Genomic DNA, 27058 nt, shown 5'->3' with positions numbered 1-27058 from the left:
CCTATTAAATAAATCTCTCAGCCTCAGAGCTTTTCCCTGAGAAGGAGTCAGGGCATGCAGACAGCTATCCTAGATTTCCTGCGAATGGGGACAATTGAACCTGTCCCTGCTCTTCAGAGGAAAAAAGGCCCTATTCCATATTATTCCTAGTTTTTAAAAAAAAAGTCAGACAGTTAGAGCACTTCTCAACATCAAGTGTCTCAACAAATCATTTTAAAAAAATCAAAATTCAATATGGAGACCTTAAAATCCATACGATCTGCCATCGACCAAGGGGACTGTATGACATCTATACCTGGGAACAATGCAGGTGTCCATATCTCAATTCAGCAATCTCACAGATGCTTCTTAAACTTTGCTCTTGAAGCATAATATTACCCATATAGGTTCTTGCTCTTTGATTTAGCAGCAGCACTTTTGTTTATAAAAGTGCTGGTAGAGTTAATATCACCTGTCAGAAAGGAAGTGGTCTCTGTCTGCCCCGTCCCGGGTGACCTTATCCAAGCCTCATCCAGAGTCAGTCAGAGACTATCCTACCGAAACAGGACGTTCCAAAGCCACAATTTTGTGAAAGTCTCAGTTATCCCCAGTCTGTGAATGGGAACGGTTACTATCCTCTACAAAGTTGCTTGTTGCAGAAAACGCAGAAGCAGAGAAATCTTATCTAAATAGTCAATCTGTTAAGGGGAGTACCCATTCATATGCTTCTGTCTCTTCTGGGATCATTGGTCTCCCATGTGGATATTCTTAGTGGGCCAGTGCTCACATGAGGCCACCACAGAGCTTTGTCTTATCCCTCCCTAAACTATTCCTTATCCATCGTAAGAGGATTCTTGGGTCATTCACAGGCGGTCAAGGACCATCCAAGGAATCTGGCTCAAATGAGAGTAAGCACAGCATAAAGTGGCGAGAGCTCAGGATAATCCAATGTGGTCTCAAGGCTTTGCTCCCATATCTGGACTTAACTCAAGTGCTGATCATGACAGACAGTACCTCAGCCATTCATATGTAAACAGACAAAGGAAACAAAGTCTACAGTCCTTCAAAGAGAAGCTCACCTCCTGATGCCTTGGGAAAAGGAAAATGTGCAGTCATTTTGCTCCCTTCCCAGCCAAAGCAAAATTGAATATTGCGGCTGACTGGCTCATCATGCAAAAAGTCAGATCATCCAGAATGGGAACTGCACCTAGAGGTGTACATCTCCTGGTAAAGAAATTTAGTCTCACAGCAACAGAACTGTTTGCCTTCCACCTGAATCATGAAGTTTGTGTTTTTTCTTTTTCCAGTTGAGATCACAGAGCCAGGGCAACAGATGCTTTGTTGTGAAGATAGCCAAAGGGGACTCTTATATGCCTTCCTTTCCTTTTTCTCTCCTCAGCAGAATGCTGAAGATGATCAGACGAGAAGCAGCACTGGTAATTCTGGTATATCTTTCTGGCCAAGGAGACCTTGATTCTCTCATCTCCTTGAAAGGGTACAAAGTCCCCCCCATCAGTTTTCCATCTAAAGGGTTATGATATTACAAGGCCAATTATGCATCAAAATCCAAACTGTGTGAGTCTAGCTGCCTAGTTCTTGAACAGAGCCTCTTAAGCCAAAGAAGTTGTTCAGAGGGCTGATATCCACAACTTTAGCTTCCAAAAATAAATCTACAAACTCAGCATATTTGAGGGCCTGGTTGAGCTTTAACCATCGGTTCCAGGACAAATGACACCCTCCACCAAATCATCTTCATGGGTACCACAGATGCTCAGATTTCTTCAAAATGGATTTGGGTTATGCCTGTCAGTTCCGACTTTCAAAGGTCAAGTTACTGCTTTGTCTAAGTGCTTAATTTTCCTTAGAGTGCTTAGTTTTTCCTAGGCTTATGGAAGTGTCTCGACTAGCGGTTTCTCAGAAGTGGAGCCACAATGCTTCTGATTGACAGATATGGTCTGCCTCCAAGTCTGTGCATAGAGCAGAATTCCCACTTTCCTGGATCTTATTGCTCAAGAAAGGAAAATTTTAGATAAGTTTTCCTATACTTTAGTACCAGACCTTAAGGTTTCCTGGAACTAATAGGGATAAATATTTTGAAATCTCAGCTACTAGTATGGATTTTGGGGTGGGGGTGGGGAGGTGTGTTAAATTACATCTCAGTCATTACATTTGTGCGTGAAGAAGTAATGAGGTCATTAATTTCAGACTTGCATTTTGTTCAGCTTTTTTATATAGTAACAAATGTTTTGTTTGTACATAACCTCCCTAATTAACTTTACTTAGTTCTTGTATTCTTTTGGTTGACAGTCACTGCTAAATAGCTGAGATTGGAATTTTTCATCAGAGATTGGACCTTAGCCAACTTCCTACTGGAGTTTGCTCAAAGAGTAGAAGTGGTGTTATCATGTTGTATCCCACAGAGCAATAAACTGGTCTCTCTGCTGTCATCTTGCCAAGGAGCACAGCCACTCATTTCCAGCTGAAGTGATATGGTTAGCAGGATGTGAAAGCTGGATGAGCAGGCTCTAACAGGGAATGGGTAACCATTTGGAACAGGTCAGAGAAGCCTTTTGCAATTCTTGGAATGTTCTTCAGTCAAAAGTTATAGTTCTTGATCTTAGTTAGATCAGCTTAACCAGTTAATTTCTTTCTCTTTTTGAAACTGCCTAAATATACTCAGTCTAGCAGACATTTATGTATGTTGCTCAAAAGAATAACCTGTAAGAATATATCGGGTGGGTTTATTTGCACTAGACAAGCACTTTGCTTAATTACAAACAGAGCAATTTAGCAAATGATGTGGTCAAGCAAAACTGGTATTGTAATCACAGTTACATTACATATATGGCTACTTCTGATGAGACCATTTCTTTTTTTAAATACTGCCACACTTGATTTTCACTGCATGTTTCATAGACAGTTTATGTTCATGTCATCTTAGATAAATTGCTCCCTGCTAGTTGAATAATGCTCATTATAGGATCCTGGAGCATAGAGAAAAGTACAAAATTGTTAGATTTTGCATCACCTTTGTTTTCTGTCCATTGTGTTTGATTTCTGAATGCTGGCTGGCTTGTGCTGTATTGAGGTTCCATCTTAATAAATAACATCAGAATTTAATTAAATCATTTGAAATTCAGAAGAGCAAGTTACTACTATTCTGTACCAGTCTGTTTATATACTTAGGCAGTCTTTGGTACAGATGTTTGAAAATGATAATGTCTGCAGAACTCTGGAATTTTCTGATTGACATTCTGAGAAACCACACCAATGCCAAAAATCTCCAGTTAAACATACACACACAACTTCATTCCTTTTTTAAATATATTTTCCATTTCCTAATATCATTGAAGGTAATTCAAAATGTACATTTCTTGAAAATTATAGAACCTGAGGGTTACTTGAAGTCACTCCACCTATATAGCCTCATACCTGGAACATTCTAGGTGCACAATTCAACAGGAAACTTGTCAGTTTCAGATGAAGTTGGTTGGAGACTGAAGAATGAAGTGGGGCAGAATGTAGTTTGTTCAGAAGGACCTTTTTCACTGTGCTAACTTTTTTTTTTATTTTTACTTTTTTCCAGACCAATTTAAGTGATTATAGTTGTAATTAAAAGATATGATAGACTGACTGGATTTTAGAAGACATAACATCCTTGGAGGACTAATTGCTTATGTAAATGATGTGTCTTTCATCACTGTGTGTTTCTCAGTTACCATTAACTGACTTTGTAGAGAGGTACATTAAAGGACAAATTAAAGCTTATATTTAGAAGCTGAACCAATAGACAAACAGCAGTTTCTTAAAATATTAAGACATTGATATTTCCCGACAGTCTGTGTCCAATGTCATAGTTATGACCTGTATGTGTAACATTTTTGTTAACGACAAGGAAAGCACTTGGCTAATTTTATAGCTATACATTATAGAGATTAAATGGTTTTTTTAATTATTTTTTCTATTTATATCCTGCATGCCTACTAGAAATTTCTCTTTTTATTTAACAGGTTTGGGTAAAACAAAAAGGAAGACAAGTGCACGAGATGCCTCACCTACTCCTAGTACAGATGCAGAATATCCATCCAACGGTAGCAGTGCAGATCGGATTTATGACCTTAACATCCCAGCCTACGTTAAATTTGCCTATGTGGCAGAGAGGGAGGATGAGCTGTCCCTTGTTAAAGGATCCCGAGTCATTGTTATGGAAAAGTGCAGTGACGGCTGGTGGAGAGGTAGCTACAATGGACAGATTGGCTGGTTTCCTTCGAACTATGTGGTGGAGGAAGTTGAGGAAGCAACTGCAGATTCCCCAAGTTTTCTAAGTTTAAGGAAAGGTGCATCCATGAGTAATGGCCAGAGCTCAAAACTACTTCACGTTGTTCAGACACTGTATCCATTCAGCTCCGTCACAGAGGAAGAGCTCAATTTTGAAAAGGGGGAAACAATGGAAGTCATTGAAAAACCAGAAAATGACCCAGAATGGTGGAAATGTAAAAATTCCCGAGGGCAAATTGGTCTTGTTCCTAAAAACTATGTAGTAATCTTAAGTGATGGTCCTACCATTAACACGTCCCATCCACCTCCGATAAGCTATACAGGGCCATCTTCTACAGGACGGTTTGCTGGAAGAGAGTGGTATTATGGGAATGTTACCCGGCATCAAGCAGAATGTGCCCTAAATGAGAGGGGAGTGGAAGGGGACTTCCTTGTTAGAGATAGTGAATCTTCGGTAAGTGACATTCAACACTTGAATTTTTATTATTTGCTTCATATAAATAAACAAAACTACCGTATGGTGTTTGAAGTAGCAATGATGATAGTGAATAATTACCTTACATTAGTACAGTGAGTGTCTATCCCAGAAGAAGTAAGCAATTTACAAACTTTACAAACTGATATTTTTGCTATACACTGGAGTCACTTCATTCACTACTGAGGTGCAACCATCTTTGGAATGAAACACAACAATTGTGAACTAGTTTGTGTACTAATTGTGGAGTCACTAGTCATAATTCCCTAGTAAAGATTGAATTCCGTTTTGAACTTAAAGCAGGGATTCTCTTGTTAGGTATGAAAAATACAGCATATCCTCCCCAAATTTACCACACTTATTCTGAGTACAAAAATTAATTTAAAATGGGTCCTTTAAGAAATTTAGCATCTGTAGCAATCTTTTCTTTGTCTTGAGTGAACTTAATAATGAAATAACATCTTCAAATTTTCCATATAGTTAAAATTTCTTGAACTCTTGTGCATAGGTTTTATTTGAAGAAATTAGGTGGTAATAAAGTAAATTAAGTTGTAATTAAAGATTTTATCTAATTTTTATTATTATTATAAGTTGCAGACAGCGTCAAGTAACTCTTAAGTTGAGCCACAGTGACATCAGAGGGATGTTGTAATTACATCAAACTAAGCATTACAAATGCAGGAAATTCAGAAAAGTTTACATTTAAATGTGTTCCAAATATACTAAGGTATGGAATCACTCAAACAACCTGAACTCTGTCTTATAGTGACATCATGACAAGAAAATTGTAGTTAAAATCCCTTAGTTTGTCTTTTAAAAATAAGTGTTATCTAATCTGGGACCTCTAATACTAAAAAGCCTTAATCATTATCATATGGTTATTGCATGGCATCAGCCTAACTCAGTCTTGGGGTTTATCTACATACAATTTAAGTATACCGCAACTGTATCCATCTGAAACCAGCGTAAGTACAATTCCATAAGGTGGATGCAGTATACCACTTTAAAAGTATTTATATTCCCATAAATTTAGGGCACCTGCATTAAAGCACCTGTATGCCAGTATAATTGCATCCACACTATGAGTTATACTGATTTAACTATACTGGTTTCAAAGTAATAAATTTAAAGCAATATATATAAAACTGTGTAGAGGCCAGACCTTAAGATATTTTTTTGTCTGAGAATATATAGCTTAAATAGGCCCAGCTATTGGAGCATTAGATCATTTGTGTTAATCATTTCTACTTAGAACGTCTGACTAAGATTATTTTTCATATGATCTGTTAATCTAATATCAACTGTTTCTGTGTTGTTTAGGTTCTGTAAAATGACTTCACAAAACAATAGTACGTTAGGGTAAATACTAGTTGACAAATTGTGGCTTTTCATTAGTTACTATTTAATCTAAAATTACTTTTTAGAAATTGATAATATTTTAGTTCTTCATGCTTCTGTTGAAGTACATTTTGTATTTCACGTGCTATAATTAGTGCTGGCCAGGTAAAGGTCAATTTAAATCCAGCTCTTAAAATGGAGTCAAACGTCTTCAAAATAAATAATGTTGCGGCAGATTGGCCAGGTTGCAATCACAGGCACTTCTGAACACAGCTCTTGTTACCCAGTTCTTTTTTGAGGGAGCGTTTCCAGAATTAGCAGAAATACCCTATAGCAAGGATTGGCAACCTTTGGCCCGCGACCCGCCTGGGTAAACCCCCTGGCGGGTCGGGCCAGTTTGTTTACCTGCCGCGTCCGCAGGTTTGGCCAATCGCCGCTCCAACTGGCTGCGGTTCACCACTCCAGGCCAATGGGGGCTGCTGGAAGCGGCGCTGGCCAAGGGGTGTGCTGGCTGCAGTTTCCTGCAGCCCCCATTGGCCTGGAGCAGCAAACCGCGGCCAGTGAGAGCTGCAGTCAGCCAAACCTGCGGACACCACAGGTAAACAAACCGGCCTGGCCCGCCGGGGGGCTTACCCTGGCAGGCCACGTGCCAAAGGTTGCCGATCTCTGCCTTATAGTAAGTATAAATCTACTCCTGAGTTTACTGGAGTTTGGTTTTTTTAACTCAGTGGTGTACTTTAAGTTGAGGTTTGCTGGCATACCTTGTTTCTGCCAGTAAGATTGTTGGTGTCAAGGGAATAATTTAAAGGCAAGAAAATAGTTTTTAAAAGTTGCTTCAACATTTTTCTTTTGTTTTTTTAATTTAAACTCGCAAAATATTATTTTATTTTCTGAAACACATTTGCTGCTTTATTCTTACTACGGTTAGAAGAAGTGGAGGCTGACAAGTATTTCCACTCCCTGTAATTCTCATTTCATACACAAGAGTATTGATGACATACAGATGATGTCTTGCAAAATGATTGTCTGTGTAGGTTTCAGGCCTCGCAACCTAAGGGTTTTTCCTGGTAGACTACCGGGTTTTGGTTCCTTCTCTGGGGGAAACCCATCAAAATGTGCTGCTTCACAACTTAACTCTACGTCTCTTGGACTGTTAGTTTCTGTTTCTTGTCGCAGATTTTCTAGACATGACTTTGTGCAGCCTCTCTGTTATCTTATTTGCAAAATGTGGGGAATAATAGTTTGTCTTTTGCTGTCGTGGGGATTTGCAGCCTTAGTTAATAAGAGCTATGAAGTGCACAGAAATATTAACAGCAGTCATTGAAAGAAGAGAACTTGAGGCTCATGGTATTCTGGCTCCCAGTCTGCAGTGGTCAATACTCTAGCGTGACGGATATTTTGTAGGTCTTTCTCTATTTTATGTGGATTCTGCCTATAAGGTAAAAATTATCTCTACACAACAAAGTATTATAGAAAAGTAATTTTTTTAAAAAGATGTAAATTGCGTTGGGGGCTGTATATCTGGAATGTCTAGCCCCAACTATGCACCACAAATTCTATCCTAGGCCCTGAACCAGCATACCAGTTTTCAGGCTGATCTGACTGTGCAAATGGATTTTACAGCAGTTTGAAAATATTGCTAAACAGAAACACTTTTGCAACGTTTACTAACGTATGGCTACGTGCTGCGCCATAATGACCACTGTGTTACAGCTCTTTTTTGTTGTCTAGGTCTAAAAAGACACTCTGACTTCTATCTGAAATATAGAAAATACATTAGCCTTTTTATTTAATGACCTCAAATTTGATCAATTGTTGTCCAATATGGTTGCCAAATGGTGGTTCTCACACTCTGCAGTAGGATTGTCGCTTGTGGGGCATACAAAGACTCAGTCAAGGTATAGTCAAGTAAGTCAGCTGTAAGTCAGTGACCCCATACAAGTCTCATTGGACAATCCCATGGAATTTACTAAGCTCATCAGCAAAACATGATTGCTACAGCACTACACAGAAAGTTTAGGTTCAGGCTTCTTCTGAATTAAGGTTTCCATTCTCTCTTCAATGCTGGTCTCTCTCTAATCAAAATGCTTCAGTCTGGTGTTACAGATATTACATTTCTCTAAACAGAGAACTATACTTTTGTAGTTGGGATGTGTGTGTCTGCCTTTGGTTTAGTATCATTTCAGAATTATTTTTTTGTTACACATTAGATTTAGGGTATGTCTACACTGGCAAGTTTCTGCACCAGAAGTTATACCACTTTTATTAAAACGCTGGAATTAAACAGCTGTTGCATATCCACACTGTGCTCCTTGTGACGCTGGAGCGCATCCACGTTAGTAGCTCTTGCAACGGCAAAGACAGCAGTGCATTGTGGTAGCTATCCCACTGTGCAACTGGCCACAGGGTGCTTTGGGAAGGGGTTGCAATGCCTCATGGGGATGCAGGTTTCCCAATCCCATTGTTCCATGGGCATCCTACTACATTGCCAGCTGCTTTTCAACTGAAGTGGGGAGGGGGAAGTGTGTGACAGGGAGTGTGTGTGTGTGTGTGTGTATGGAGCAGGGAAGAGAGACAATATGTTTTGGGGGACAGAGTGTGTGTGTCAGCATGCTGTCTTGTAAGTTCAGACAGCAGCAGGAAACAACCAGTCCTGAGGCAGGGGGAGGGGGAAACCCTGACATCAGCGCCCACCTCCCTCCCTCGGCTCTCTGCACAGCAATCTCTCTCTCTCACTCACTCACACTCACACACACTCGCACCCTGTGTTCAACAGCACTAGCATTCCACATTAATGGTTTGCTTTGTGTCCCAGAGCAGTTCAGCACAGCACACAATGGCTGTCAGAAACAGTGCTTTGAAAGGGGAGAAGCGCATGTCTCCAGGGCAGCCGAGTTCAAAACAATGAGCAGAGTGGGCATTTGAGGCATTATGGGACACTTCTGGAGGCCAATTACAGTGCAGAAAGCAATCAAGTGTTCACACTGGCAATAGAGCACTGGAGCCTCTGCGCAAGTAGCCTTATGACGCTCATTGAGGTGGTTTTTTTGCAGCGCTGCAACTGTGGAGTTTCTGCGCACAAGGTGGCTTGGCAGTGTATACAAGTCTGAAGTTTGAGTGCAAAAAGCTGCTTTACTGTGCAGAAACTTGCCAATGTAGACAAGCCCTTAGTTATTTCATTCCAAATTTGATCTTCCTTAATTTTTAATCTTATTGCCTGTATCATTCTTTTATATAAGTTTTAATACATTCTTCACAACAGCTGTTCTTTTAATAAATTCTAGAAACCATAAAGTAAACCAGGGTGGTGGTGTTGAGAGGGAAATGGGTAAAGTATCATTTGTTTCAAGCTTCCAAAGGCTTATGATAGAGCAGTGTAAAAATATTTTTAAAATAATTTTAAAATTCTTGGGTGGTTTTCAGTGGATATACTTTGTAGTACTTTTTTGTAGTACCAAAAATTCCCATTACATCAAGTTGTATGATTCCACTTGTTGGAAGAGCCTCTTCAAGCTGTGGACCAAGGTTTCCTCCCTGAAGGGGTCCTATCAATGAGGACCATCCTCTTACTATAGGTTTCAGAGTAACAGCTGTGTTAGTCTGTATTCGCAAAAAGAAAAGGAGTACTTGTGGCACCTTAGAGACTAACCAATTTATTTGAGCATAAGCTTTCGTGAGCTACAGCTCACTTCATCTCATGCATACTGTGGAAAGTGTAGAAGATCTTTTTATACACACAAAGCATGAAAAAATACTTCCTCCCACCCCACTCTCCTGCTGGTAATAGCTTATCTAAAGTGATCACTCTCCTTACAATGTGTATGATAATCAAGGTGGGCCATTTCCAGCACAAATCCAGAGTTTAACAAGAACGTCTGGGGGGGGGGGGGTAGGAAAAAACAAGGGGAAATAGGTTACCTTGCATAATGACTTAGCCACTCCCAGTCTCTATTCAAGCCTAAGTTAATTGTATCCAATTTGCAAATGAATTCCAATTCAACAGTTTCTCGCTGGAGTCTGGATTTAAAGTTTTTTTTTTGTTGTAATATAGCAACTTTCATGTCTGTAATCGCATGACCAGAGAGATTGAAGTGTTCTCCAACTGGTTTATGAATGTTATAATTCTTGACGTCTGATTTGTGTCCATTTATTCTTTTACGTAGAGACTGTCCAGTTTGACCAATGTACATGGCAGAGGGGCATTGCTGGCACATGATGGCATATATCACATTGGTGGATGTGCAGATGAACGAGTCTCTGATAGTGTGGCTGATGTTATTAGGCCCTGTGATGGTGTCCCCTGAATAGATATGTGGGCACAGTTGGCAACGGGCTTTGTTGCAAGGACAGGTTCCTGAGTTAGTGGTTCTGTTGTGTGGTATGTGGTTGCTGGTGAGTATTTGCTTCAGGTTGGGGGGCTGTCTGTAGGCAAGGACTGGCCTGTCTCCCAAGATTTGTGAGAGTGTTGGGTCATCCTTCAGGATAGGTTGTAGATCCTTAATAATGCGTTGGAGGGGTTTTAGTTGGGGGCTGAAGGTGACGGCTAGTGGCGTTCTGTTATTTTCTTTGTTAGGCCTGTCCTGTAGTAGTGACTTCTGGGAACTCTTCTGGCTCTATCAATCTGTTTCTTCACTTCCGCAGGTGGGTATTGTAGTTGTAAGAATGCTTGATAGAGATCTTGTAGGTGTTTGTCTCTGTCTGAGGGGTTGGAGCAAATGCAGTTGTATCTCAGAGCTTGGGTGTAGATGATGGATCGTCTAGTGTGGTCAGGGTGAAAGCTGGAGGCATGTAGGTAGGAACAGCAGTCAGTAGGTTTCCGGTATAGGGTGGTGTTTATGTGACCATCGTTTATTAGCACTGTAGTGTCCAGGAAGTGGATCTCTTGTGTGGACTGGACCAGGCTGAGGTTGATGGTGGGATGGAAATTGTTGAAATCATGGTGGTATTCCTCAAGGGCTTCTTTTCCACGGGTCCAGATGATGAAGATGTCATCAATGTAGCGCAAGTAGAGTAGGGGCATTAGGGGACGAGAGCTGAGGAAGCGTTGTTCTAAGTCAGCCATAAAAATGTTGGCATACTGTGGGGCCATGCGGGTACCCATAGCAGTGCCGCTGATCTGAAGGTATACATTGTCCCCAAATGTAAAATAGTTATGGGTAAGGACAAAGTCACAAAGTTCAGCCACCAGGTTAGCCGTGACATTATCGGGGATAGTGTTCTTGACGGCTTGTAGTCCATCTTTGTGTGGAATGTTGGTGTAGAGGGCTTCTACATCCATAGTGGCCAGGATGGTGTTATCAGGAAGATCACCGATGGATTGTAGTTTCCTCAGGAAGTCAGTGGTGTCTCGAAGGCAGCTGGGAGTGCTGGTAGCGTAGGGCCTGAGGAGGGAGTCTACATAGCCAGACAATCCTGCTGTCAGGGTGCCAATGCCTGAGATGATGGGGCGCGCAGGATTTCCAGGTTTATGGATCTTGGGTAGTAGATAGAATATCCCAGGTCAGGGTTCCAGGGGTGTGTCTGTGCGGATTTGATCTTGTGCTTTTTCAGGGAGTTTCTTGAGCAAATGCTGTAAGTTTCTTTTGGTAACTCTCAGTGAGATTAGAGGGTAATGGCTTGTAGAAAGTGGTGTTGGAGAGCTGCCGAGCAGCCTCTTGTTCATATTCTGACCTATTCATGATGACAACAGCACCTCCTTTGTCAGCCTTTTTGATTATGATGTCAGAGTTGTTTCTGAGGCTGTGGATGGCATTGTGTTCCTCATGGCTGAGGTTATGGGGCAAGTGATGCTGCTTTTCCACAATTTCAGCCCGTGCACGTCGGCGGAAGCACTCTATGTAGAAGTCCAGTCTGCTGTTTCGACCTTCAGGAGGAGTCCACCTAGAATCCTTCTTTTTGTAGTGTTGGTAGGGAGGTCTCTGTGGATTAGTATGTTGTTCAGAGGTATGTTGGAAATATGCCTTGAGTCAGAGACGTCGAAAATAGGATTCTAGGTCACCACAGAACTGTATCATGTTCGTGGGGGTGGAGGGGCAGAAGGAGAGGCCCCGAGATAGGACAGCTGCTTCTGCTGGGCTGAGAGTATAGTTGGATAGGTTAACAGTATTGCTGGGTGGGTTGAGGGAACCACTGGTGTGGCCCCTTGTGGCATGTAGTAGTTTAGAAAGTTTAGTGTCCTTTTTCTTTTGTAGAGAAGCAAAGTGTGTGTTGTAAATGGCTTGTCTAGTTTTAGTAAAGTCCAGCCACGAGGAAGTTTCTGTGGAAGGTTGGTTTTTTATGAGAGTATCCATTTTTGAGAGCTCATTCTTAATCTTTCCCTGTTTGCTGTAGAGGATGTTGATCAGGTGATTCCGCAGTTTCTTTGAGAGCGTGTGGCACAAGCTGTCAGCATAGTCTGTGTGGTATGTAGATTGTAATGGATTTTTTACCTTCAGTCCTTTTGGTACGATGTCCATCTGTTTGCATTTGGAAAGGAAGATGATGTCTGTCTGTCTGTCTCTGTACAAGTTTTTTCATGCAGTTGATAGATTTCCACTCCATACGGCTAAATGCAGTGCCTTGCATAATGACAGGTTTCAGAGTAACAGCCGTGTTAGTCTGTATTCGCAAAAAGAAAAGGAGTACTTGTGGCACCTTAGAGACTAACCAATTTATTTGAGCATAAGCTTTCGTGAGCTACAGCTCACTTCATCTCATGCATACTGTGGAAAGTGTAGAAGATCTTTTTATACACACAAAGCATGAAAAAATACCTCCTCCCACCCCACTCTCCTGCTGGTAATAGCTTATCTAAAGTGACCACTCTCCTTACAATGTGTATGATAATCAAGGTGGGCCATTTCCAGCACAAATCCAGGGTTTAACAAGAACGTCTCGGGGGGGGGGGGGGGGGGGAAGGGGGTTTGAGAAAACCTGGGATTTGTGCACCCTCTGCCCGCACCAGCCCCTGTCTGCAGCCACCCCTGCCCGCACCAGCCCCTGGCACACCCCCTGCCCTTCCCGCAGCCAGCCCCTGTCTCCAGCCAGTCCTGCACCCCCCTGCCCTGCCTGCAGCCAGCCCCTGCCTCCAGTCAGCCCCTGCCCTGTCTCCACCCAGCCCCACACCCCCTTGCCTCCAGCCAGCCCCACACCCTCCTGTCTCCAGCCAACTCCGCACTCCCTTCCCTTCCTGCAGCCAGCCCCACACCCCCTGCTTCCAGCTAGCCCTGCCCCACGTCCACTGGTGCCCTGCAGTTCCCAGGGCAGTAACCCTGCACACCTGCTTCAATGAGGGGGGCATGGAGCAGCTGGGACCCACACATGTGCACACCCTAGGGTGACCAGACAGCAAGTGTGAAAAATCAGGACGGGGGTAGGAGGTAATAGGAGCCTATATAAGGAAAAGACCCCAAAATCGGGACTGTACCTATAAAATCGGGACATCTGGTCACCCTAGCACACCCCCAGGGAGTGGTGGGGACCCAAACATGTGAAACGGAGCTCATTTCTAGTTCAGGCCCATCTTTTTAAAAAAGAACTTTAGGCAGGGTTAACATACATCCGTATTTTCCCGGACAGGTCAGGCTTTTTGGTTCTTAAATCTCCGGGAAAGTACGGACGTATGGTAACCCTGTTGGTACAAAAAATACATACTGGGGCACATCCCTTAAATCAGAACTTCTTATAGGGAACCAGTTGTTAAGATTTTGGCAGCTCATCACTGGGTATGTGTACCCCTGGGGGTACTCAGAGGTCTTCCAGGGGGTACATCAACTCATCTAGATATTTGCCTAGTTTTACACCAGGCTACATAAAAAGCACTAGCAATATCAATACAAACTAAAATTTCATAGACAATGATTTGTTCATACTGCTCTATATTCTGTACACTGAAATGTAAGTACAATATTTATATTCTAATTGATTTATTTTATAATTATTTGGTAAAAATGAGAGTATGAATTTTTCAGTAATAGTGTGCTGTGACACTTCTGTATTTTTATGTATTTTATATATTTTTATGTCACGTTTTGTAAGTTTTTAAGTGAGGTAAAACTTGGGGGTTCAGAAGACAAATCAGACTCTTGAAAGGGGTTTAGTAGTCTGGAAAGGTTGAGAGCCAGTGAAGTAGAACATCAGGTTCCTCGCACAAGTTGCCTGTTCCTACAATAGTTCCCTGTCATAATGGTTGCTGCTTCACCTGGAGAAGCAACATTGTCATGAGGGGTTTTGAGCTGTCAAAGAGGGGCCTTTGAGCCTGGTGATGGTGGATGTGAGGCAGGAGGGGGAGCCTCAATGCATGGAGAGTTTCATGTGTGCATCAACGGGGCAGATAAATTGGTGAATGAAGTTTATGGATGATAATTGGGAGGGGAGGGGAGGGGTAAGACCGTGAAGGGAGATTGAACATAAGAACTGGCATACTGGGTCAGACCAAAGGTCCATCTAGCCCAGTATCCTGTCTTCTGACAGTGGCCAATGCCAGGTGTCCCAGAGGGAGTGAACAGAACAGGTAATCATCAAGTGGTCCATCCCCTGTCACCCATTCCCTGGGTCTGGCAAACAGAGGCTAGGGACTCCATTCCTTACCCATCCTGGCTAATAGCCATTGATGGACCTGTCCTCCATGAATTTATCTACTTCTTCTTTGAACCCTGTTATAGTCTTGGCCATCAAGGTCTAAGACCTAGACTAGATGGGCAGAAATTGGGAGTTTGAAAGACCAGTAAAAGGGTTAGAGAGGTATAACTATAATTTTTCCCCACCCTGCCCTTTACAGTGAGTGTACCATATTTCTTTGAGTGCTTGCAATGTCCATTCCATGTTAGGTGTGTGCGCACCATGAGCAGTCACCAGAAATTTTTCCCTCTCTGGTACCCGTCAGGTCAGCTCTGGTGCTGTGCGCTCATAAGGGCTCCAGCCAACACCGCACCTTCTCAGTTTCTTTTTTTCGCCTATGGTGGTCGCTGGAACTACGCTTCTTTCTTCAGCAAGCTCTCCTCAGTGGAAGACGCTTCTCTGTGGTCTTAGTTTACTACCTTCCCTTTGTTTCTTTCATTCCAGTTCTTTATTTCTAGTTTGGACAGTTGTGAACTTGTTGTACATAGTTAGTTGGCATTTTCACCATGTTAGCGGAGTCTTTGTCTGCTCCCTGTACAGGACATGCCTCGGTCTCTTGGTTTCAAGCCCTGTGCCTCCTGCAGCAAACCTATGCCTGTTAGTGACTTGCACTCCGGTTGTCTGAAGTGCCTGAGAGAGACTGATATCAGGGGTTGCTGCCAGATCTGCCGGGATTTCAAGACCTGTACTAAGAAAGGCCTGGAGACAAGGTTGAAGTCCCTCCTGTTGGAATCAGCATCCCGACTCTCGTCGTAGCCGGTTTGGCCAGACTCAGCACTGAGTACATTGGCGTCAGTGCAGAGTGCTCCTCCCACCATGAGAGTCTCTGCACCGTTCACCCATCACCTGTGCTGAAGAAAAAACATAAGAAGCTGTTGGCTGAGAGAGGGTGTTCCCCAACTCTGAGGAAAGTCAAGTGTGGGGAGCACAGTGGTGTGTGACCTGAGTCTGGCCACTCCTCTGATTCTGAGGGTGATACCGTTAACTCCGTCCTTTATGTCCATTGAGTCCAGTCCTGGATCAACCTTCAGCACCAGAGGGACCAGCAAGATCGCGGTGCTGTCTACCTCGGACGTGTTTGTTTCAGCCAGGGATTGCGGGAGCTTTCGGTGTTGCTGGCGATGGCAGTACAAGAATCAGCGACGTCGGTGCCAGGGAGCAGAATGGAGCTCATTAGGAGCTCTTGAAAAGAGTGGCCTTTGAACCTCTGGCTGGAAATGGAGGTTGTCAAAGATCCCTCCCACAGCCTGGTCAATATTTTGACTGCGGCAGCCCTGTCGAAGGTGGCTCTCCCTCTCACTAAGGCCATCATGGGCCAGTTAAAGCTCTGTGGGAAAACCCCATCTTCCCTGCCTTCCACCTCAAAAAAGAGCCAAAAAAATAGTATTTTGGTCCCTCTCTTGGGTATGAGTACTTGTACTCCCAACTCCTCCTGGGTTCCTGGGGTCTCAGTGGCAAACAAGAGGGACAGACAAGGGCAATAAGCTGTGACCCCCAAGGCAAAAGACTAGATCTTTTTGGTAGAAAGGTTTATTCTACAGGAGTTCTACAGCTTGGCATCTCCAACCAGCAGGATTTTGCTGGGGAGGTACGATTTCATTGTCTGGGACTTTATGTTGAAATTCAAGGACTCGCTTCTCCTGGAATTCAGGCAGCAGTTTTCTTCTTTGGTCGAGGAGGGGAAGTCTGTAGTCAGGGCTTTCCTGTAGGCTGCCCTGGATGCGGCAGACTCAGTGGCTAGATCCTTAGCTTTTGCAGTAGTCATGCACAGACGCTCTTGATTCCAGTCCTCGTGACTGCTAACAGAGATCCAGCAGTCAATTCAGGACCTTCCACCTGAAGATGCTTTGCTCTTCTCAGAACAAACAGATGCAAAGCTCCGTGGCCTGAAAGACTCCAGAGCCACCCTTAAGTCCTGAGTCTTTACACCCTGAAGCCTTCAACAAAGCACTTCAGGCCCCAGCACTCCAACCACTTCTCAGCTCCACCGCCCCGTCGGGACCTGCAAAAGAAACAAAGCAGGTGTTTTAGACACAGGCAGTTCCCCCTGTCTACCTCAGGGTCTCTACCTGGCCTGCCCAGATACATGGGGGCAGCCAAACAGAACTTTTGATGGGATGCCCAAGGTCATTATACCAGTTCCCGTGCCACTTATTCCTGTCCCCCTTTCGTTTTTGGACCACCTGTCACACTTTGGCGTGACATGGTCTGTTATCACCATGGAGTGCTGGGTGCTAAACACTGTAGAAAGGAGTTATACATTCTAGTTTATTTCCACTCCCCACACATTCCTTCCCTCCCCATTCCTCTTCAGGTACCCTTCTCATGAGCAATGTCTGGTGCAGGAGGTGCAAGCCCTCCTCTGCGTGAGAGCCGTGGAGGAGGTTCCTCACGACTTAAGAGGGAAGGGGTTTTACTCCAGGTATTTTCTAATTCCAAAGGCCAAGGTGGATCTCTGACCCATTTTAGACTTGCGCCACCTCAACGGCTATCTCAAAAAGCTGACTTCTGCATGGTCTCTGTGGCCTCCATCATCTCCTCCCTAGATTCGGGGGACTGGTATGCCACCCTCAACTCAGGAGACGCTTATTTTCACATCTCAATTTTCCAAGGCCACAGGAGGTTTCTCAGGTTCATTGTAAATCAAATTCACTACCAATTTATGGTTCGGCCTTTCAGCAGCCACAAGGGTTTTCATGAAATGCATGGCAGTAGTGGCAGCCTTCCTGAGAAGAAGAGGGGTACAAGTCTACCCGTACCTTGATGACTGGCTGGTCAAAGGCCAGGCCCAGGTGGAGGCCATTATCCACCTCCATACAGTCGACCTTTTCAGATGCTGGGGCTTATAAATGAGCAGAAGTCTACCCTTGTCCCTGTACAAAGGATAGAGTTTATCAGAGCAGTGCTTGATTCCTCACAGGCAGGGCTTTCCTCCCAGAAGCCTGTGTCCAGACAGTGGTGTAATTAATAGCCCAAGTCAAGGCTCACCCAGTCACGACGACCCATTTCCGCCTTAAACTTTTAGGCCACATGGATGCATCCACACAAGTAGTGCAGCATGCGAGGCTACGCCTCAGATCACTTTAAGCTTGGCTGGCCTCAGTGTACTCACCCAGTCGCCATCACCTGTACTTGGTGCTCACAGTTTGTCACCAGTCAGAACAGGAAATGTCACCGTTCGCTCCCTGCAAGGCCACAGCCCGGGCTTACTCACAGAAGCTTTCCTGCTCCGTTGGACTGGACATCTGTTCTACAACTCTGTTCCTCTAGTGCATAAGATCCTACTGGAGATCAAGCGAGACAGAACGCAAGTCATTCTCATAGCCCTAGGCTGGCCCCACCAACACTGGTTCGACACGCTTTCAGTATCGACTCTGATGCTGATACCTCTCCTCCTGGACCTGATATCGCAGGACCACGGTCAAATACTCCTCAAACCTCGACACCTTCCACCTGACAGCTTTGAAACTCCATGGCTAAATCCTGAGGAGTTGGCCTGTTCGGAGCAAGTCCACCAGGTTTTGCGAGGTACCAGGAAGCCTTCTACCAGAGCAACATACCTTGCCAAGTGGTAGCGCTTTTCCATTTGGTCTTCCCAGCAAGGTCTCTTGCCCGCACAGTCATCTCTGCTGGCTGTTCTGGAGTATTTGCTGCATCTGAAACAGCAAGGTCTGGAAATTTCATCAGTTAAAGTACACCTGGCAGCGATTTCAGCGTTCCACGAATGGCTGATCGGTTTTCTCAGATGAGATGTCTGTTCATTTTCTCACGGGCCTAGAAGGATTGTGCCCTCAGATTCGGGAGCCCATTCCCCCATGCGACCTGGTCTTGTCAAAACTCATGGGGCCTCAGTTCGAGCCGCTGGCAATATGCCCCCTGTTGTACCTTTCCTGGAAGATGGCCTTTCTGATAACTATCACTTTGGCCAGGAGTGTCTCAGATCAGGGCCCTTACATCAGAACCCCTGTACACAGACAGTTTTGCCCTCACTCTGCGTTCCTCCCAAAGGTGGTTTTGCAGTTTCACAATAATCAGTAGGGCCCTACCAAATTCGCGTCCGTGAAAAATGTGTCATGGACCATGAAATCTGGTCTTTTGTGTACTTTCACCCTGTACTATACAGATTTCACGTGGGAAATCAGTGTTTCCCAAACTGGGGATCCTGACCCAAAAAGGGGATTGGGGGGAATCACAAGGTTATTGTAGGGGGGTCACAGTATTGCCACCCTTATTCTGCACTGCTCCCTTCAGAGCTGGGCGGCCAGTGAGTGGCGGTTGCTGACTGAAGGCCTAGCTCTGAAGGCAGCAGTGCAAAAGTAAAGGTGGCAATACCATACCATGCTATCCTTACTTCTGTGCTGATGCTGGCGGTAGCATTGCCTTCAAAGCTGGGCTCTTGGCCAGCAACCACTGCTCTCTGGCAGCCCAGCTCTGAAGGTAGCACTCCCGTCAGCAGCAGCACAGAAGTAAACTTGGCAGTACTGCAACTGTCCTACAATAACTTTGTGAGTCCCCCACAGTCCTGTTTTGGGTCAGGACCCCTACCGTTACAACACCATGAAATTCAGATTTAAATATCTGAAATCATGAAATTTACTGTTTTTAAAATCCTGTGACCGTGAAATTGACCAAAATGGACTGTGAATTTGGTAGGGCCCTAGTAATCAAGCTATTTTTCTGCCTTTTTTTTCCCTGAAACCTCTCTCAAACAGGGAGGAGCAAAATCTCCACACACTGGACGTTAGATGCACCCTGGTATTATACATTGAGAGGATAAAACTGTGCCATAGATCTATGTAGCTGTTTGTAGAAGTAGCGGACAGGATGAAAGGCCTTCCTATTTTGGCTGAGCGGATCTCATCCTGGATCACATCGTGCATTCACACATGCTGTGAGCAGGCAGGGGTCCCACCACTGGCTATAGCGACGGCCCATTCTATGTGAGCACAAACTTCCTCAGCAGCTTTCCTGGTCCAGGTGCTGATCCAGGACATATGCAGAGAGGTGACTTGGTCATCAGTACATATGTTTTCTTCCCACTACACCATCACCCAGCAAGCTAGAGATGATGCCAGGTTTGGTCGAGCCATGTTGTGGTCAGCATGTCCATGAACTCTGATCCCATCTCCTATGGTACTGCTTAGGAGACACCAAACGTGGAACAGACATGTGCAACACATCTCGAAGAACAACAGTTACGGAAAGGTTAGTAAGTGATTTGTGACCCAACACCAGCCAAAATCGATCATTTGGGCAACACAGCTCTGTCTGCTGGATATCTAGGCAGAGTAGGTGTGTTCATGTAAATATAGTCTGGTCCTGAAGCCTTCCCCCAAACCCACCCTCCAGCTCATCACTAGCTGTCAGGGGAGAGCTCATTCAGACCTTGCTTACAAATCATAATTTGAAATTATTAGCTTGGCCAACATTGCCAAAACAAATGCACTGAACTTCTCATGAAAAAACAACAGCTATGTGAGGCAGCTAGTTTTCTGTTCATGCTTTTCAAACCTATTATGCTTTTTCAGGTACAAATGTTTTATCATCTATTGTATATGCTTTTAAAGTGTATACTGTTGACCACCGGGGGAAGGTGGGGGGGTGATGGGGAAATTCAGGTAAATCCCTGATGGGGGAGAAACACTCACAAGCACCCTGCCGTGATGCTATGCTGTAGAATCACCAGACAACCTTACAGGTTCTAGAGACTTAGATTTACTTGTAATGTGCTTTTAAGGAGTGTATGCAAGTTCTGAGGCTTTTTTGCAAGATAGGTTTGCATGCAAGCCATCTAAATGTAGCAGTTAATTCAAGTGGGAGAAGAGAGAAAATCTGCCAGAAGCTGAAAGAGAGTGGCCGAAAAACAGTTTTAAAAATGAACAAACAAACAAACTTGGAACAAATCCAAGGACAGCAGGGAACCAATTCAGGCTGCATTCAACCACCACACTGTAGCATGGTAATATTAAGAGTAAAGAGCAGTAGTTTACACAGATATTTTTTAAAACACTCTCTAAATATTTAACTTGTATATTTGCAGTGAGAAGGACCCAAAATAAATACAAGTCCAATTATTTTCACAGATTCTTCTTGTATTCTTGTTACTCACTAATTTGAGGCCAATAAAGGGGTTTCACATTTTTCCAACAGCTGTTCAAGCTCTTCCATCTCTTTGTACCAGATGATGGCTCTCGCAAGAGAGTTAAACAGGCTGTTCCACAGTTTTAAGACGATGAGTTCATCAAAAGGGTGCAACTTTACAACATGCTGTGGTGAAAAATAAGCAACGCTAAATTCTTCTGTTGTACAAAAATCTAATTAGCAACTTTGGGACTGGAAAAAATATGAAACATTGAGTATTCAATCACAACTGTATTTCAAGTGTCAGAAAAAGCAAAGCAATGTGGTGGTAGCAGCCGATGAAGTGAGCTGTAGCTCACGAAAGCTTATGCTCAAATAAATTTGTTAGTCTGTAAGGTGCCACAAGTACTCCTTTTCTTTTTGCGAATACAGACTGACACGGCTGCTACTCTGAAACCTGTCATACTGGAGTTTGTGTGTCTACATGACATGGTAGTAAGTGTGGGCCAGTGGCTCGGGCATAGGACTGAAAATCACAGGGCATAGGTTCTGTTCTGAGCTCTGCCACTGACTCACTGTTGTAACCTCTCTGTTCTTCATCTTTATAAAGATAACAGTACTTACCCACCTTTGTAAAGAGCTTTGACATGTATACTTGAGATCATAGCTTTGAGGTTCTGATAACAACACTGCACCAAATAGGAGGGCACTAAATCTCCACAATGCACAAAAGGATTAGCTTGGTTGGTTTTGCTTCAGACATGATGTAGCTTTTTCAGTTCCGTGTTTTGGCGTTCTGTTTATACCTGTGTCTTCAATTGTAATAGGGATTTTTTCAGTTAGTATTTTTAAATGAGTTTTGCTTAGGTGTTACCTACAGAAGAGAGAATTAGAGGGACTTAATAATAAGGTTTGGTCTTGTTTCTCAGACTCGCACAAGCTAGTGTTCTATTACTCCCTTCCATGCTAGCCCTACTAAATTGTTTCCTACAGGCCTATGTTGTTAGTTTTAATATTTAAAGTAAAGTTAGTGGCATGCTATCCATTGCCTGTGATACTTCTGTGATTCGGCAGTCACAGAATTTTCAGCAGAATTCATCCCTTGCTGCAAAATCGTGCTCCAGAGTTTCCGCTGTAATTTTTTTAAATGAATGGTTCTAGTTCGTATGATTCAAGAAGATGATCTTGAAATCATGAACAGATTTGAAAGCAATACAGTGCAGAGAGCCTGCAACAATAGCTCTGAAAACTGTGAACTGCCCTATTCATCTCAGTCAGGGCCCATGGACTCTGCAGTTCCACAGCATCTGGCTTTTGCAGGCAAGCTGCTGATATTTTGTATTCAGTTTCCCTTCTTGGTCAGGACTGGCCTGCAACTGTCTCTTGCTTTCCAGTTTTCCTCACTAGGGGGAGTTAATCGGATTACAGTGAAACCTCTGCACTGTTCCTTTGAGCTCAGGCAGAAGGGGGTTAGAGCCAGAGCTAACCTACAATTTACAGCCAGGGAGTGCGGGGGGAGAGATGGGGAATGGAATCTAAGAATTTATGCTGGCAAGTAGAGCTAGTCGGAAAAATTCAAATGAAACGTTCATCAGAATTTGTGGATTCATTAAAAGTTAAACGTTTCACTGAGATGGTTCAATTTCAGCAAAGTTCCAGTTGAACCCAGGCAGCAATCTGCCAGAACCCTGCCAGCTTGCCTGCCCAGCTCCTCGGCAGACCACGTTGGAGGACTCTTTAGTAGAGAATTTAGAAAACATTGGTTTTCATTCCTAATTGGAACAAAACTAAATTGTGAAATATCAAAATCCTCAATGAAACTGAATACCATTCTCTGCACAGCTCAACTGGCAAGTTAGACTGGCTGGGGAATAGTGCAGTAGTTGAAGCCCTTGGATCCAGGGAAATGAGATGTAAAACCATCTACAAGCTCTGCACTCCTGTCCTCCTCATTTCTTTGACACATGCAGACAGAGGGATGGCCTGAACCTGGCTGCATGGACAGCATCACAGGAGCAAAGTCCCAGGGACTGGAGTTTGGCTGTCTGGAGAGCATAGTGAAAACCCATCTACAAAAGTAGTCACTGTCAAAAATAATCTCTCATGAACGTTATGCCAATAAGAATTTTCAGTTAAAATAGACATAGTTCTGTTTTTGTGTGGCACTGGAGGATTGGAATAAATGGTGTTTCATGACAATGGAATAAATTAATGTTGTTGTGGAATTTAGGAGTTGTTGCCATGTGTTGTGAACCTGGTCTAATTGTGTCACTAAGTACACAGGACTTAGAATATAGAATACATTCACAGTGATGTTTGTTTGATATACCATAAGAGCTTTGATTATGTTCGGTACCGGAAACATTGATAGAAAAGTAAATTTAGGCCATGTCTACACTACAAAATTAAGTCAAGCTAGTTTCCATCGGCATAGAGCTGCCGCAGTAATTACATGGCTTGTGCTTTTCCACACTTTGCTCCTTGTATCAGCAGTGTATGTCCTCTCCAGGAGCGCTTTTATTGATTGTACTGTCAGTGTGGGGTATTGTGGGACGCTTCCTGAAAGACAGTAACAGTCGACGTAAGAAATGCAGTGTCTACGCTGATACTGCTTTGACCTAATTACTTCAACCTTAACTCTACGCCATTTGTGGAGGTGGAGTTAAGTTGGTGTAGAGGGACAGTTACATCAGAGAGAGTGAAATGTAAGTGTAGACTCTTCCATAATTATGTCGAAGTAAACTGCCTTGTGTCAATCTAACTCTGTAGCGTAGACAGACCTTAGAGGTATAGTCAGGTGGACATTCACTATGTAACTTTTGATTTATATAAATGTTGCTGTCATTATTAAACATTTATACTGCAGTAGAGCCCAACTTCAACAGTTGGGTCCAAAATTACTGGGAAGAATTTAAAGTGAGAATTAGTATTAAATTTAATGAACGTTAAATGAAATAAAAGCTACAAATTGGAAGTTCACTCTTTTTTTAAAAATTAGTGTTGTCAATTGCTTTTTAAAATAGAGTGGCAGTAGGATGGAGGAGTGGCCAAACCATGTGTGAGCAGGGGGAAATGTTGCAGACATGGAGAACTTTTGCAGCCATTTATTTATGTTCACTTTAGTGCTATGTACCAAAGCAATCAATGTGCTGGTACATTGAAAAAGTTGCTGTATGTCAAAAATAGTAAATGGAATAGTTCTGTTTTATCTTTCAAATAATTTTTAAGTTAAAAAAAATTAATTTCACTGTACATGGTTAGTATTATATTTGGGTGATTTGTATGGTAAATGTGTATTCTATGTCCTATACTACTTTCTTAAAATTAAAATAAACAAGAACTGATCCTCATATATTTTTTAATTAAGTTAAAGGGTGGAAAGTTTTTCTTTTGTAACACAGAGCAAGAAAGGCCCTCTTGTGGTCATGATTTTAAAAAGTCATGGGAATTTTCCCTTCTGTGCCTCAGCCAAGCAATATTGTAATAAGAATATTGACTTTAGGGAGAGTTTATCAATAGAAGAAACCATACATGACACAAGTCTTTTTCTGTTCTTGTCATTCTTATGATGCTAGTTTGAGCCAGTAATTTTTGCACTATTTGCAATTTAGTCATGTAACTTGATACTTTAGACTCTGTATTTTACTGATCATTTACTGCACATATTATTAATGCGGGAAATTATTTATTGAATAATAGACATTTTGGATTTCTTAAATATCTAAAGCACCATACTGTGGAACAAAGAATAGAGTATATTGTAGTTACTTTATATCACAGTTTGCTCCTTCAACCACAAATTTGTGTGTTCTCTTTGACCACGTCATAATAATTCTTTTTCTCTCTCTCTCTCTTTCAACAGCCCAGTGACTTCTCAGTATCTCTAAAGGCATCAGGGAAGAACAAACATTTCAAGGTGCAGCTTGTGGACAATGTCTATTGTATTGGCCAGCGTCGATTTCATTCAATGGATGAATTGGTGGAACACTACAAAAAAGCTCCCATCTTCACCAGTGAACACGGCGAAAAGTTATATCTTGTGAAAGCACTTCAGTGACGTTGAAGATAGACTATGCCACCTAGGCCTCTTATAACTTTCAAGCCTTAGGTCCTAATTCACTTTTATAGAGCAGAGCAATCTACTCCATGAAGCAGGCTTAAAGAATGGGTTCTTTCCAAAGTGTTTGCTCTGTTGGTTGTTATTGTCCTTTTTTGGTTTGGATTTGTTTTGTTTGCCTATTTTATCTTTTTGGTTCTGTTAATCTCAGATGACTTCCCCTCAGGTTGAAAATTTCACTTAAATGGGCGTTGTAAGCACTCACTTTCATGCCTGAGTTCTAAACTCCCCTCTTCTGTGTACGTTTACATAGTTAGTTCCAATAAACGAGGGGTGTTTTCAATTCAAAACAGTGTTAATCTGTTCAAATTGCTCATGCTGACAGAACTGTTCATTTGAGAGACATCGGGCACAGTTTGAATGCACTGAAGCTGCAGCTAATTAAGTGAGATATAGTAGACATAACAGTTGTGGCAGTGAGTTCTGTAGCTATTTTGCTTACCAAGTAGTATATTACAAAAATTCCTAGTTCCTAGAAGCACTCTTTACACTGTACTCTGCTATTACATTGCCTCTTTAACTCTTTGTAAAGAGTACACTAATTAAAGCATTTTGTAATAGTACTTCTTAATCTACTATGGTAAGATTGTAGTAAAAGAAAACTATCTAGTGTATTTTGGTCTGTAATTGCAACAGAGAGGAATTTTCTTTTTTACATTGATTGCTAGAGAAAGAATCATTGAATTGTAAAGGCTGAATGTTTTGGTAATCTACAACCAAATGTGCCATCCACATAATGCTTTTTCCTCTTGCCCTTCTGCTTGTTTGAATTAAACAATTATGTATTTAATTCTCGAAGTAATATGTATCTGTAGCTGATTGTTGACACTAATACAGAAGATTAATAAAAACTGATCTTGGGGTGGGGTGGGCGGGCTACCAACACTATTATATATATATAGATCTATATATTTGCTTTATAGAGAAAATCTTCAGGGTTTACAGAGTATGGTGGGATTGGTAGTAGGAGACACACAGAATGTTTATGAAGAAAATGCATTTTCTCTTTTCTTTACATTTAAACTCCTTTATGGTTTAAATATACAGTCTTGAGATGGCACATTCCTGAGATTGAAGAAGGGATCTTGAGATCTCAAATTCTTGCATACCCAGTTTTTTGGATATTGTAATAAAACAGATATTATGTCAAGATGGAGTACTGGATTTATCCTTGAGTGGTAGTCATGATGTTGGTTTAGTAAGGTGAAATAGTGTAAATATGGAATTTGTGTATTTTGAATTTGGTCTAAGAAGAAAAAAATTTGAGCAACAATACTGTAGGTAATGAGAAATACTCTGTAATGTTTTCAGTATTGGTTACTACAATGAGGAAGACCATAAACTCCTTTAATGAAAATGCAAAAGGAAACCATTTCCTAAGGCCTTCACCTTTTGTTTTATTTGTTGTTTTATCTGTCACTCTGTAATGTGAACAGGATTTACACCAATGCAGCATGATTTGCTTTGATTTAAATCATCTTTGCTATGGGGTTGCCCTGGTGCACTTGCACAGGTGGCTGAAAACCCAGTGTCAGAAAGGCTTGAAAAAGGGTTAAAAAAAGAACAAGATAAACTCATGGAGGATAGGCCCATCAATAGCTATTAGTCAGGATGGGCAGGGATGGTGTCCCTAGCATCTTTGTGAGAAGCTGGGAATGAGCGACGGGATGAATCACTTGATGATTACCTGTTCTGTTCTTTCCTTCTGACGCACCTGGCATTGGCCACTGTCAGAAGACAGGATACTGGGCTAGATGGACCTTTGGTCTGACCTAGTATGGACATTCTTATGTTGAGGGGCAGACACTGTTTTGGAAGTTTTACAAACCTATTGTTTTCTTATCATGCCTGTGTGTGCACGCTCACTCCCGCCCCCCCCCCCCCCTTTTAGATTGCTTCATTTTTTCAATAGAATTTACTAGTAAAAATCAGACAACTGCTTGACTTCTATAGGACAGCTTTGTAGTGGCACCACTGATTAAGAGTGACCCAGATCTTTATAGTCACATTGCTATCATAGAGTCCTAATTTGTGGACTGCCGTCTCCGGGCAGTGGCCAAACATTAGGAATTTAGGAATTTCCATACCAAATTAAGGTTTTTTTCTTCACCCTTCTCTGGACTCCCTCTATATGGAGATCTAACTGAACACTATACTTTAAATGAGGGGATACCACAGGTTTATATAATGCC

The 27058-nt window shown here is 42.6% G+C and overlaps 1 protein-coding gene across 8 annotated transcripts in view; it reads left to right on the top strand.

Annotated features, from left to right (window-relative positions):
- NCK2 (NCK adaptor protein 2) overlaps nucleotides 1-26683 on the top strand; it is a 150759-nt gene extending 124076 nt beyond the window's left edge. For 4 of the 8 annotated variants that reach the window (XM_074964554.1, XM_074964561.1, XM_074964547.1 and 1 more), the window contains 2 exons: nucleotides 3990-4711; nucleotides 24612-26683. In XM_074964554.1, coding sequence (XP_074820655.1) covers nucleotides 3990-4711; nucleotides 24612-24806 — 917 coding nt within the window. In that variant the 3' untranslated portion in view covers nucleotides 24807-26683. The remainder of the gene's footprint in view (nucleotides 1-3989; nucleotides 4712-24611) is intronic. The other 4 variants (XM_074964534.1, XM_074964526.1, XM_074964515.1 and 1 more) reach the window with 1 other exon arrangement.
- Nucleotides 26684-27058: the final 375 nt, after the last annotated feature.

Source organism: Natator depressus, chromosome 1 (assembly GCF_965152275.1).
Source record: "Natator depressus isolate rNatDep1 chromosome 1, rNatDep2.hap1, whole genome shotgun sequence".
NCBI lineage: Eukaryota > Metazoa > Chordata > Testudines > Cheloniidae > Natator > Natator depressus.
This window is presented reverse-complemented; position numbering and strand designations above follow the sequence as displayed.